General features: G+C 34.7%; 1 protein-coding gene across 1 annotated transcript; it reads left to right on the top strand.

Annotated features, from left to right (window-relative positions):
- Positions 1-12,372: 12,372 nt before the first annotated feature.
- On the top strand, positions 12,373-13,160 carry LOC150091284 (glycine-rich protein-like). The gene is made up of 2 exons (XM_090389945.1): positions 12,373-12,407; positions 12,891-13,160. The coding sequence occupies exons 1-2, from the start codon at positions 12,396-12,398 to the stop codon at positions 13,158-13,160; spliced, it is 282 nt and encodes a 93-aa protein (XP_090246071.1). The 5' UTR covers positions 12,373-12,395.
- Positions 13,161-13,662: the final 502 nt, after the last annotated feature.

The following is a 13,662-nucleotide window of genomic DNA, read 5'->3' as shown; positions in this document are numbered from 1 at the left end:
AATCCTCCCACTTTAGCATCTGACTTGTTTGATCTCAGCAGATTACCTGACTCGAAGGGGACCCTAATTATTTTTAAGTATTTCTCCACAGGATTGGCTGAGTTTCGGAATGACAGACTCCAACACATGAATGTAAAATAAAACAATGTTTATTAACATATCATACAGAAACTAATAATAGTGACTTGTTATTTCATTAACCTTTATATGTGTAAATATCTTGTTCAAACTCAAATGTTTCATCATCCGATATCCTATTCTAATACACATTATTATTCATTATGCTATGGTGTCTCTTCATGTTCTTTACAGGGACTTCAATAGGTCGTGGTATTCACTTTACATAGATTCTTCCAACTCTTCTTCTGAACAGTCTGTATAACAAACCAACAACTACCAGCCAATGAACTGGCTCACAAAACCCTTCAGAGTTCGTGTCTCAATTTGTACGAAAATTTCATTTATTCAATTAGACACCCTTACTGCAATCAGGTTAACAGGAAATATTAATCAATTCAATTTAACATTACCCTTCAGGACCGTTAATCCTCTATACCTTTATATATATATCACTTTTAATTAGCCCCTACTCAAATCAGAAATACTCTCCACAAATCAACTCATAAATAATTCAAAATTCCAACCTTTAACTTCATATATAATATAAAAAAAACTTTCCCAACCTTAAACAATTCTCAGTTATCTATTATAACCTCTCCTTCCAGCAAGCATTATTATGAGGAGCTTCACTTCAAATTATAGGCTACGTCCGTCTTAAATACATTACACTTTTATACATATATTCATTGCTTAAATCTCCCTCCTTAACTATATATATTTATTTCTCCTAAAGTCCTCTCCTTAATAAATTAGGTACACCTATTTCGGTAAACTCTATAGCACTTACATGTTTGGCCTGGAACTTTCCTCTCTGCTCGGCTTCCTTTCATATCGGTCATTCAGGTACTGGAATGCGGGGGCGCTCTTTTGGGGATCTCGGTGATTTATGGTGTCTCCCTAACGGGTACTGCACGGCTGGGATCAATCAGGGTCGTATATTCTTTACCGGTCAGCATTTCTTCTTCCGTGGATAGAGGAGTTGTCTAGTAGGTCAATGGTTCGACCACTCATTAGACTGGCTTTGCCTATATAATTCTCAGGATGTGATTCTTCCTTGCTACGGCTTCCATGCTTACAGGTGAACATTCCTACAGGCTGTCGGGATATTCAGAATTTCTATCACTGCTTCCATCTACCTCAGGGCTGCAGCTATCACCCAAATTAGACTACTGCTCCACTTTGTACCGTTCTCCAACTCATTCAAATCATTCTCCAGACCGCTCCGAGAACTTCTTCCGACTCCTCCGAAAACTTCTACCGAATCCCCCGAAAACTTTTCCAGAATGCCACGAAAACTTCCCTCTCAATCTCCCTCTCAAATTTCCCTCCACTTTCTTCCTGGCCAATAGGAGATCTGCGCATCCCTTTCCTGTGTTCTCATTTGTCTCCTCTCCTCTTCCGTGGGCGGCTCTTCTTCCCAACTTCCGTGGCCTAGAATATACCAGAACAATCTAGAACGAGAGGCGGAAGTTCAGGTTAACTGAGAAACGTCACAGCTCTTCCCGTGACCTCACGCGCGCACACCTGGTGACGTCGCCCACCTCTACTAGCGTTCCACCGTGAAATTTCTAAGAGAGCCAACTTAAGTGCTCTTGGCCCTTACTATGGTGCATCTGCCTCTGTCTTAATGGGGATTTGTCACGGTTATTTACTTTTACTGACTCGTCAAAGAATTTCCATACAAACAAACTACAACTAAACAGGGAGTGACTGGAAGGTATTTTTGAATTCCAGAGCTTCTTAACCCATGTTGTTTTTATCAGAAAATCACTATTCGTATTACAGTTAAATTCTCATAATATTTAACAATTTTTATTAATTAATGTAAGGACGGGTCCTTACAAATGCCTTAGGCTGACACTTACTAAAATCCTTGAATTTCAGCAAAGACCGCCATTTGTAATGACTAAATCTGTTGGTACCTTCTCAGAAGTGGGACTGTTAATAATTCGGAGTACATCCTCCACTACCATACGCAAATCTCGAAGGAAATGGCTGCCCATTACATTAAATGTGACCAAGCTCACGCGCCAATTAAAGAAAGCAGGGGATTGAGGTTCTATGCCCATACTCACAGTGAAATGGCTGATTGCCTACAACATTAGACACTAAGCTGAGTTCATGTTTTTTAAATAGTTTTTAATAGCAATCTATAAAAATAACAGCTGCTATATCTTTCCTCCGCCATTACCGAATTTTTCTACATTCCCCTTATCCTCGAAACTTCTTTACTAAATATGAAATTTTAAAACGCTGACTTTCGTAATAAAAAAAAAAGCTTTCGATTGGAAATCATTACCAGAACCCTACACCAAAAGAACGATCTGAATCACTGGTGGAAGAATTCATAACATGTTGTGCTTGCAAATTTTGTTAATAACCGAGAGCATCTCCTTATTTCCTAAAGAGATGATCAAAATAACATTGTTATTTCGTGAACTACACGCAAAAAAAAAAAACAGGAACATGGATGCTAGAGCTTGAAAACCCGGTACATCACCAAAAGGGCACTAACCAATAAGCATATTTTATGAGAATTATTAGTTATGTAAATATTGTACACGATGTTCGGTATCGCCATAATATAAATACACTTACAAAGGAAGTGGACATCTGATCATAGACACGATTCCATATGAGAGGACTTCGCGGAAAACAGATTTCACAGTTTCTCAACTCCGAAGACTGTCGTCTGGAACATCACATGCAAGTGATCTTCAAAAAATGTTCATCTCTAGATCCAGTTCTAATGGATTTCTTTAATTTATGTCGGAGGATAGCACAATTAAAGTAAATGTCGTTAAACTTGACGTGGATGTCATAAACTCAGCGATGCCCAACCATTAACTCACTTCCAAGTAAAATCTAATAGACTTCTGCTGTTATTTTTATTTTGGCTAAAGTTTTTTCTTATTGATATATCATGCATCAAAGTAATACAAAATGATAATATTTTAATGCCATTATCCACCGATGTAGTGACCAACTTAGACTGCTTCAAATATCTGAAAAGTGACAGCAATGTATGTTTTGAGAAACACATTACGATAAACTCTCTAAAAGAAACATTAATTGACGAAATGAGAATGGATTTCAACCTTAGCCTGGTAGAGGTTATCGTTCGTAGTTAACTCTTTTTGACCAGGCGTTATTTCAAAGGAATAATTAGGAAAAATGGCTATTTAATTACCTTATTTTTAGAGATTTACCAAGTGTGGATCTCAACAAACAAATTAAGAAAATGATAATATGCATATTGTCTCGTGAACTACGAAGCTAAATCTGGGTAAATATAAATTCACTGAATAATTTAAACCTGAATAACATTTAGTGAGTACACCTTGTCTTGTGTACCCTCAAATATGAAGTACCTTAATTTACACTTAATGCTAATCGCATAATGTGTTCTTATGAGTGCTAATTATTTACCCAAAAGTTTAAATAATTAGTTGACTGTAGTTAACTCTTTTAGTCTATTAAACTGGAGAAACATGTAGCAGGTCCAAAATCAAGCTGAATGCTATAAAACACATCATTTGTGCTTTCAGAAAATTGATATAATTCGGAATTTTTATAAATACAGAAAAATATTTTAAGGCAATTCAGGTTCAACTGTAATAACGAACTTTATCTCTCTACTTCGCTACTCACATTCGTTTATTGTCTTAATCATAATATGCATATTAAAACATGAATAATAATCATGTATCATTGCATGATTCAATTTGAAAGCAAGGTTATGACCGAAAAAAAGAGATGTTTAAGGATAATAAATCTTCATTGTAGGTTTAAAACGTAATTAGAAACGGATTCTGAACTACTTCTGACAACTTGGGACCTGGATATTGCATCAGTCAAATATACTGCTTGGATTTCTTCCAAGGACGCGTATTAAAAATTAAACTGCAGGGTCACACCTACTTTTAGATTATGGACATTTTATGCAATAGCCAGTGAATGCATTTTTAAAACTGAATACAAGGAGTCGGATAACAAGAAGAAACGGATAAAAAGAAAAAGATGCTACGGATCACAAGGTGGATTTCGAAGGACAATTCTTCATTATAAAAGGGGCCAACAGGAGGTTTTAGCATTGTTGGCAATATACAGAAATTAGATAAACTCCACAATGAAGACTCTGGTAAGCCACTTCTTTATTGTATTAATAAAACATAATTACCATAATAAGGTGTTTATATGTTCTCATTATTAAGTTAAAAATGACAGAAAAAAACGCAAATAACTGAAGATGAGAATATTAAAGTCAATCTAGTTATAGATAAAATTTCTATTTTTCAGAATGAAGTTTTCGATGAACTAGAATAACGAATTTAAATTGTTTTGCCACTGAGATGTAGAAATTATTTCAAACTAACGACATTTATATAAAGTCTTACATTTAAGGTGCAGTAATTATCTCATCTCCTTGTGGGTAAAAGTTTGCTCTGACGAAACTTTTTATTCCTTATCAGGTACTCGTACTTACAGTCATGGCCCTTGTGGCCTGCGCTTATTCCTCTAGTCTCTTGGTTAATCACGCTGTGCCTCTCGGAATTGGACAAACTATTGTTGGTCATCCAGCTTTACTCGGACTGGGAATCGGTCCCGGTCTTGGACTTGCACCCGGTGTCGGTGTTGTTAGGGTAATCTAAAAGTAAGTATGCGTTGGTCATTTGGGTTTCCATTACTTGTAAAAAGTCTCTATATGCAGTATCAAGAATTTTGGTCTTTGGAAAAATATTTGAATATTTTTCCATTTGCTCAAATTTATATATAGTTCACGTTAGCTATCAACAGCATCAGTTGTATACGTAGATAAGTTTGCTACAGGATCAATCACAATTACATGTACTTGACTTTTCTTTTCTCATTATGGAAATATTTGATTACTGAGTTGTCAGGTCTTTATACTAATGGTGCTTAGTTACCCACCAATGGGAAAGCAGTATCTGAAATGATAGTCTCACTAATAAGCATAGATTACAAATTTGTCTGATGTATGTTCCTATTTCGATGAGAAATATGAAACAGGAAATTATTAGTACTTAGTCATGTGGTTATGGGGAATTGTTATACAAATTATTTTCTACAATAAATTGTACCGGTGCTATTTATTTGAAGTTGAAGACAGAGAAAACTCGTGGTGACGCTTCACGATATGAAACATGAAATTTGAAGCAACTTGTTTGCTCTTAGATACCAACATATGTGAGGCTTTTGCCATCTCACGTAATATTATATAATTCTTGTATAGTTAAAGATTTTACTCTAAATGCACTTCACTAAGAATTTAAAAAAATAAATTCCTCATTTCATTGATTTGCATAAAAATATCGAGTTCTTTTTCATCTAGTTATACGTAAAAGTTGATTATTAATTACTGGGCTGATTACTTTACTACGAATATAATATTATTATATACCATACTGAATATAATGAAATGAATATGGTAAACAGACAACCAAATTATACATATATTAATGAAATATCCAACGAATACACTCTTCACATTTTATTTGCATTTTATTTAATTTTTATTTACAGTAGACTTTTGATCTCAGAAAGCTCATCCCCCATCTTTGCTCTGTGCCTACTCTCTCTTTCCCCTCCCCCATCACATTTCAGTAATCCATCTGCCTTACTACTGTACAGCTAATTTTAACACTCTTTTGGGGCTTTTTTCACTCTATCCATCATATCAAAACGGCAAGGGTCGTTCTTTCTATCGAATAAAAATCTGAGCTTCAATAGATTCAAAAAAAGGCGCTATATAATGTCAACTGTAAAAATAAGAATAAATTATGTAAATAGATGTAAGTTTTTATCATATTCTAATTTCTCTTTCATTTTGCCGATTACCAGAAAAATGTATTAACTGAGCCCCCCAGACAATAGCGACTCTACTGTATTTATTCACTTCTTATTGTTATTGTTCGGGTGCATTCGTTAATTCATCATTTGCATATGCAGCAACCTATTAATCCTGGACAATTTATCTCTGCTCGAACAGGAAGACTGTAATGCATATTTTGGACTGCACATTTTCATAAACATTAAAGGAAGGACCCTAAAACTTCACACATAACAATAACGTTACAGAAAATGACCACATGAATAGCCAAACGTAGAATAAACTTATCTGCGAACACAACTAACCCCGCTCCCTGCCAATACGGATTCCGCAAATGGGCTTATGTTACTCATCTCTGGTCCAAGTGGATAGAAAAGTGTGACAAAAATCAAGCAGTTTATTCGTGAAGTTTCTAAGGATTTTGATCGTTTTTGATATAAAGGTCTTCCAAGAAAACGCTACCATCTTATGAATTTCCATCTGTTTTTTTCCAACTGGGTAGGTAGGCAGTTTTCTCGCTGACTGCTCACTGTGGTGATGTTAGATAGCTCTCTATCTTCTAACATCATAACTAATGTTCGTGCATCCCTCCCCCAAAGGTTCAGTTCTTTCTCCCGCCATTTTTATTTCTATATTAAAGAACTTCTTAAACTGACTGCAAATCTTATTTATAGTTCTGACAATAAGCCACATTTCTCCTTGAGAAAACTTGTCCTGCACAAGCAGTTTCATCTTCTTGAAATCCCTTTAAATGCCAATTCCTTAAAAGTAATCCCTTAAATGACAATCTCCAGGGAATTCTCCAATGGGGAGAAAAAATTAACTTCGATCCTTCTAAACTCAGTCTTATTTCTGGCAAAAAGGGTCTACTGCTCCTAGTCATTCTTCGATGACACTCAAATCTCTATTGAGGATTTCCTTGACTTCTAATCGCTCTCGGCTTAAGTACACAAAAATATTGCTTCCTCTGCATCAATAAAACTAAGTTTTCTTTTTCACTCTCGGCACTACTTTTCTTCTAAACATCTACTGGCTGTACCAATCCTAAATCTGCTCTACCATGAAATATTAATTAATACCTGTCTTTGACAAAATTCCTCAACTATTTCTCACAGCCATTCGAATTCTGCCTCATGTTTTATTATAAATACTCCATCGCATTCATCTCTTCACCTGCATTCCCACCACTCTGTTTCAAATAAGTCCGAACGCGAACCAGTCAACGTCCGTTTTCTGCCCAACTCCAAACTCGCAGAAACAAGTTTCTTCTTTCTCATTTATCCCTTCTATTTCTGTTCTCTGGATTTACCCTTCGTTTTGACGTATTTTCCGAAAATTACAGCATACAGAAATTAATGTTTAATGTCAAGTTCTGTTTGTTCAACTTTTAACCGAAGCACAGTAACAAGTACTATTCTAATACCTCTTTGGTGTTTTCATATATAAAAATAGCTTGCTGCATTCCTTTAATACAGTCTAGATCTAACACAGTCTTCAACAGTGATCGAAGTCACTCGGCTGCCTCAGCAGAGATGTGAAGAACGACAACTTCATACCAAAATTCAAAAAGCTAAATTTGGACAGGATCTTTGGATATGAAAGATTTACTACGCTCTTTTTCACGTCTCTCTTTTCATATTAGAAATGATCCTATTTGTCAGAACAACATGTTCCCTAAGGTTACAACTCTTCACTGTTACTGATGTTTTGCCATTTCCTTAGCATTTTTAAACAAAATACTACGGAAATACTCATGCAGTTTTCGGTATTACCAGATCGCCATATTAACACTGAAGGAAAGTGTTGCCATCTAGCGATCTATGGAATAACAAAATGGAATACACAGATTTTGCAATTCCTATTGTAATATCTTCATTATCTTATTTTCCTGATGAACTCCTTTATAAAGCAACTGAGTCATAAAAGCTATTTTCTATGGTAAAAGCTTTTAGGGTACAAAAAACATACTTCTTTAAAATCAAACTTTTTTTTGGATATATTTCTTATAAATTAAAAGCTTCAGTAAATGTAATTTTATTTAATATAAATTTGCCCTACCTTTGAAATTCGTTATTATTTCGCATAAATCTAATTATTAATTTTTCTTTTCAGATATCGAGATTTCTTCTTGTGGCTGCCTCAGCAGAGATGTGAAGACAGATAACTTAACGTGCTTTTATATGTAGAAGTAATAATAAAAGTAATTACTTTTATAATGCTTCGCTTCTGTTTTCTTCTTTTTGTGATTTCTGCTGTCTGATATTTATTGCTTCATTCAAAACTACCGCAGCAGAAATAAAAAAAAATTATTTTAATCATAAAATATTTATATAAATCCTCAAACGTGTCTAGAATTTGGAACAGAAGATAAGTTGTTAATGTTGGCCAGACGATTTCGCTAATAAACTAATATTGCTTTTAATGTATACTATTTATAGAAGTCCTCAATCCATATTAGTTGTTCACCGATTGAATATGACGTTACAAAAACAGCAAATCCTAAGGATCAGAACGGTACTTCAATATACACTGCTTAATATGATAAGATAATAAAAACAATCTACCAGATGGGTTACAATTATATTTCAATCTTCATGGCCACTAGATCTGAAACCATTGGCTTAAGCATGAAATCCGTTTCGTTAACCGGCACAAACAGAAATACTGGTCTTGGGATGAAAAGATAACAGAACGAACATTCGTTGAAACATACGCTTGCTTTAAATGTCAAAAGTAGATTTATATGATCTCTGTATGGCGTATTATTCTACGGCATAAAATATTAAGTTGCAATATTCAGAATGAATGAGAAACAAAACACTTAAAACCTTGAATATGGATTTTTTAAAAAAAGAACGCTAGACTTATTACTGTAGTAATAACCTTTATTACTATGATGGTTGCAGTCATCTAGAAAAACTGAAATTTATTTATTTACAGCTCCTACATTCTAAAATATTGTTCAGTAACGTTCAATTTTCAAAAATATTTTATGGCCAAATAAATATTTTTGAAAATTTATAAAGATATGAGTAATTGTTGATCAATAAAAACATCAGTTATTTGAAAATAAGAATGAAGAATATCTTTATATGCAATTCTTGAATTTTAGTTTTTGTTATTAGCAAAACTTTTAATTAGAATACATTACATTATTACTGAGATTTTCGTAGATGGAGGTCCGAAAGTCTGCCTTGTAGCATATATTTGTAAATTAATTGTCCATATTCCTAATTAATCAGTAATGTTTATCCATATCTTTAATTTGGTAATAAAGGCGTGTCCTTGAAACTGGGATTTTAGGCCGAATAGCAAATGATGATTTAATTTGTTAATAAATGTTTTTTTGAAAATTTGGGGGTATCCAAAAATATTTCAGAATGCTTGTTTGGATTAATACTAATGTTATACATTTTGTGATCGACCTCACTGCGGTTGTGATTCAAGTGCATCTCAGAAGGCCGTGAGGCCATAAAGATCAAAAACAAGACTTTGGTTTAATTAAGTGGTTAATTTATTATATTTAATCAGTAAATTACCTTCCTGATGACCTGCTTTTTTTATTTATATCACTTCGTTCAATTTTTCTGTCAAAGGAATCAAGGGTGGGAGAAACGCAAATGACCAGATTTGATTACGTATACCCAAAGTGATAAAACCATCCATTACTGTTGTTCATTAGACCACTGGTTCAACCGCTGCACTTTAAAAATCCTAATTTACAATGCCAGTTATTAGTCATTTGCATAAACATATCTATAACTTAAAAAGAGAACGTTTTTGATAACGTATAATAGATTAAGAAGATTCTCTACTAACTGTTGAAGACAAAATTTTCTACTGACTATTGAAGACAAAATCTGCACATCTTGATTATGGCAAAATTTCATTTTGGCATAATCAAGATGTGCAGATTTTGTCTTCAACTGATGTCCTAAACAAATGCACCTTGGAAGGTACATTTGTTCTTGTTACATTTAGGATCATAATTGAAGTAGTAGAGCGGCATGTGATGCAAGAAAGCAAGTGTATGAGCTTATGCAGCATCAGCCAAAAAAAATCGCACCATTCCTCCTTAAATTTATTTAACCTATCAACTTCCACAACGACAGATGGAAGTTTGTTCCAGCAATTAACCACCCGCTGGCTAAAGGCAAATTTCCGCACATCTATTCTACATCTGTCTTTTCTTAATTTGAATTTATGCCCCCTTAGGTTCGTAATCTGAACAAGTGGAAGGATCCCATCAGAATTTACCGTGCTCAACCCATTCAAGGCCTTATACACCTCAATCAGATCACCGCGCAGGTGCCTAGTCTCCAACCACTGCAATTTGGAGAACTTAAGCCTCTCTTGGTAAGAGGATCCCTTCATTCCCCTCACCAGTCTTGTTGCTCTTCTCTGTATATGCTCAAGCAAATCTACATCCTTCCTAAAATGAGGCCTCCAGACCTGTACGCAGCATTCAAGGCGTGGCCTGACCATTGCCTTATACAGAGGGACAATCATTTCCTTTTCCCTGCTGCTAGCAAAATTCCTGTATATCATTGATAAAACCCCATGACCTGCCCTGGAAGCCTGTCTGCATTGCTTAGAAAACTTCATATCTGACTGCACAATTACTCCCAGGTCTTTTTCATTTTCTACCACCTTAAGTGTAGTACCACACAGTTGGTACGTTTCTCTGGGGTTACTTCTACCCATATGCAGTACTTTGCATTTGTCAAAGTTAAAATTCAGTTGCCACTTCTTAGTCCATCTGCCCAAATTATCTAGATCCTGTTGCAATAGCACACTGCCATTACTGTCATTAACAACCCTGCCAACCTATGTATCATCTGCAAACTTCGACATTAAGCCTGATATACCTTCATCAATATCATTGATAAATATACAAAACAACAGTGGACCCAACACCGAACCCTGTGGGACTCCACTAATAACATTAGTCCACAAAGAGCAGCACCCATTGATTACCACCATCTGTTTTCTCCCACTTAACCATCATTTTATTCATTGTAGCAACTTACCCTTAATACCATTCTGCTCCAATTTGTACAATAGTCTTCCATGCGCAACAGTGTCAAAAGCTTTCCTGAAATCCAAATATATGATATCAAAATTATTTTTTGCATCCAGTTCCTTCGTAACCACATCATAATATCCTATCAAATTTGTTAGACAAGGCTTTCCCTTACCAAACCCATGCTGTGTCTGAAATATTGCTGCAGTCTTGTCAGTACCAAATTACGTATGGGAATATCATAAGCAATAATGCCATTGCTTAACGTATATACAAGACTGCAATGTATAATATTATTATTTCCATTGTTTAACTGTCCTCAGCAAATTGTACTTCAAGATACCCTAAAGTTTTATTATACCGTTATGATCTAAATGCTTGATAAACTTAGAAACATACATCTTAGGTGATAATGGCATTAAAATGTCTTATTAAAGAACTTTCAGAATGTCAAAAGGGATGTCAATTGTCAGAAAAGAATGTCAATTAAAATCGAGACAATTTATGCATTAGTGCATAGGTGAAAATTCAAAATGAAAAAGAATGAGAATTCAAAGTTCAAACGGAAAATTCGAACTTTAACAATCCCGTTATATTTTTATAACGTCACTGACATTTTCTATTCCTTTTTTTTTTTTTTTTTCAATTCTCTTGTGATTAGAAAACGTAAAATTTCGGAAAAAATAAAAGAAGTGTATAAGGATCAATTTTACAGTTGGTTTACAGATAGGCTTTATTGCATGTTTCTTTTCTCATGAACTAGGCAATCTATGGACAAGTATTATTAAACTCATTTCGTTAATTATATTGATGGTTCGAATATTTCAATTTAACTGAAATATTTCAGGAATTGTGTTTTCAGATTAAGACTCAATGTAGAACAATAGAGCCACTGTTCAAGATAGAGCAGGTTAAAGACAAGGTAGTCTTATAAGAAACTGGAAAATATTCTAAGAGCCTTGGAAAGCAAGCAAATCGAGAAACACGAAACACATAGTAACTCGTTAGGAATGCCGTTTTCACCATTCAAGAATTATTGGTTTCTTCCAAGGACAAGTGAACCATCGAAAGGGTAAGTGTTGCAATAATGCCCCACCCACTTTTCAGATGAGTGGAATTAATCAACTAAATCAAAACCGGTAAATGAAGGGAGTAATAACCTTCAGGTTTTATATCCTGTGTCCCTCCAGTTTTTTATGTATTTTTTTTTTCCTTTTGGTGAAAAAAGGGAAACACACCAAGAACTGAAAGTAGCTATAAACCTAAACGAAATTTCAAAACGATCGATCACTGCCTGGTGTGTGCTCGAAGGACACATGCTGGAGTGTAAGTATAAAAGGGCTCTACATATAACTACTGACACTCAGTAACTGCAAAAAGCTGACCACAACATCTTCCACCATGAAAACTCTGGTAAGTGTTCCGTTTTAATATTTTTGGTTACGTTAAGCAATCGGAAATTAATAACCATAAAAACTGGTTCAATGCTTTTTCAAAGAAAGGCACTGGTGTATGAAGTTCCTCAGATTCCTTGAAAATGATGGTATAATCTAGGACATATTCATTATTTTAACTTTAATTGGCCTACAACCGCCAGTAAAAAAGTAATATTGGTATTATTTATAGGGAAGACCACTTTCAATCGAAAGAACCATTTCACTTCGGACTAATAATTTCAATTAGTAGTGCTGTAGTCCAAAATCTTCGGTATGCTATTGCAATACAATTTAATTAAGCAAAGAGAAGTGGGTGTTAATTCATTACTAAGGATTAATAGATTCTATTGCACTATTTGTCATCGAAGTAGGATATATATTGACACATTTCTATCGATACCAATTAAATTATAATAATAACCTCGACAAAAATAGATAAAATGTTATTTTCTATTTTTAGATCGCCATCACCCTTCTCGCCCTTGTGGCTTCCGTGTACTCCGTTGCCCTTCTAGGAGGTCCTGGCTATGGTTATCTTGGAGGATACTATGGAGGTTATGCTGGACATCCTGTTGGACGCGCTGTTGCATACTCAACCCACATCAGCCATCCTGGCGCATATGGTGTAGGTCTCGGTTATGGTGTCGGACTCGGTTATGGAGGACTTGGCTACGGTGGTCTTGGATATGGCATTGGTTACGGAGGCCTTGGAGTAGCCAAGGTACTATAAAAGTAAGTTTTGAATTTGCTTAACTTTATTTCTACTATGGTATCGTGTCAGAGAGTCGTATTAATTTCCTGGTGCATTCTCGAATGTTCATATTTAGGCCTTAGCAACATTCTTATCTTACCCAAAGTTAAAAATATTTTTTAAACATATGTTAATTAGATTATCAAGAAGATAAAGCAAGAATTAACTCTCCTGCTTAAAACATTGAACTTAGGTATATTTTCCATCACTAATTTTTCTTCTTATAAGTACTATTATTAGAGTTTCATAATGAGGCTGCTTTTACATGGACATTTGTGAAAAGAAAATTGCTAACCGATCGATATTTTACTTTTCAGCTCGTCTTCCTGAAATGTAAAGTGCAATTATCGGAGAGAACAAGACAGGGTACAAATTCCCGAATTTATGTACAGCAGTATTTGTAATAATAAAAGTGAATTACTAAGTATTTTTGCAGTTTTTTTCCCTTTCTCAATTAATACTACTCTTCGATACTGCGGCT

Source organism: Mastigoproctus giganteus, chromosome 1 (assembly GCF_048544385.1).
Source record: "Mastigoproctus giganteus isolate SK-2022 chromosome 1, ASM4854438v1, whole genome shotgun sequence".
NCBI lineage: Eukaryota > Metazoa > Arthropoda > Arachnida > Uropygi > Thelyphonidae > Mastigoproctus > Mastigoproctus giganteus.
This window is presented reverse-complemented; position numbering and strand designations above follow the sequence as displayed.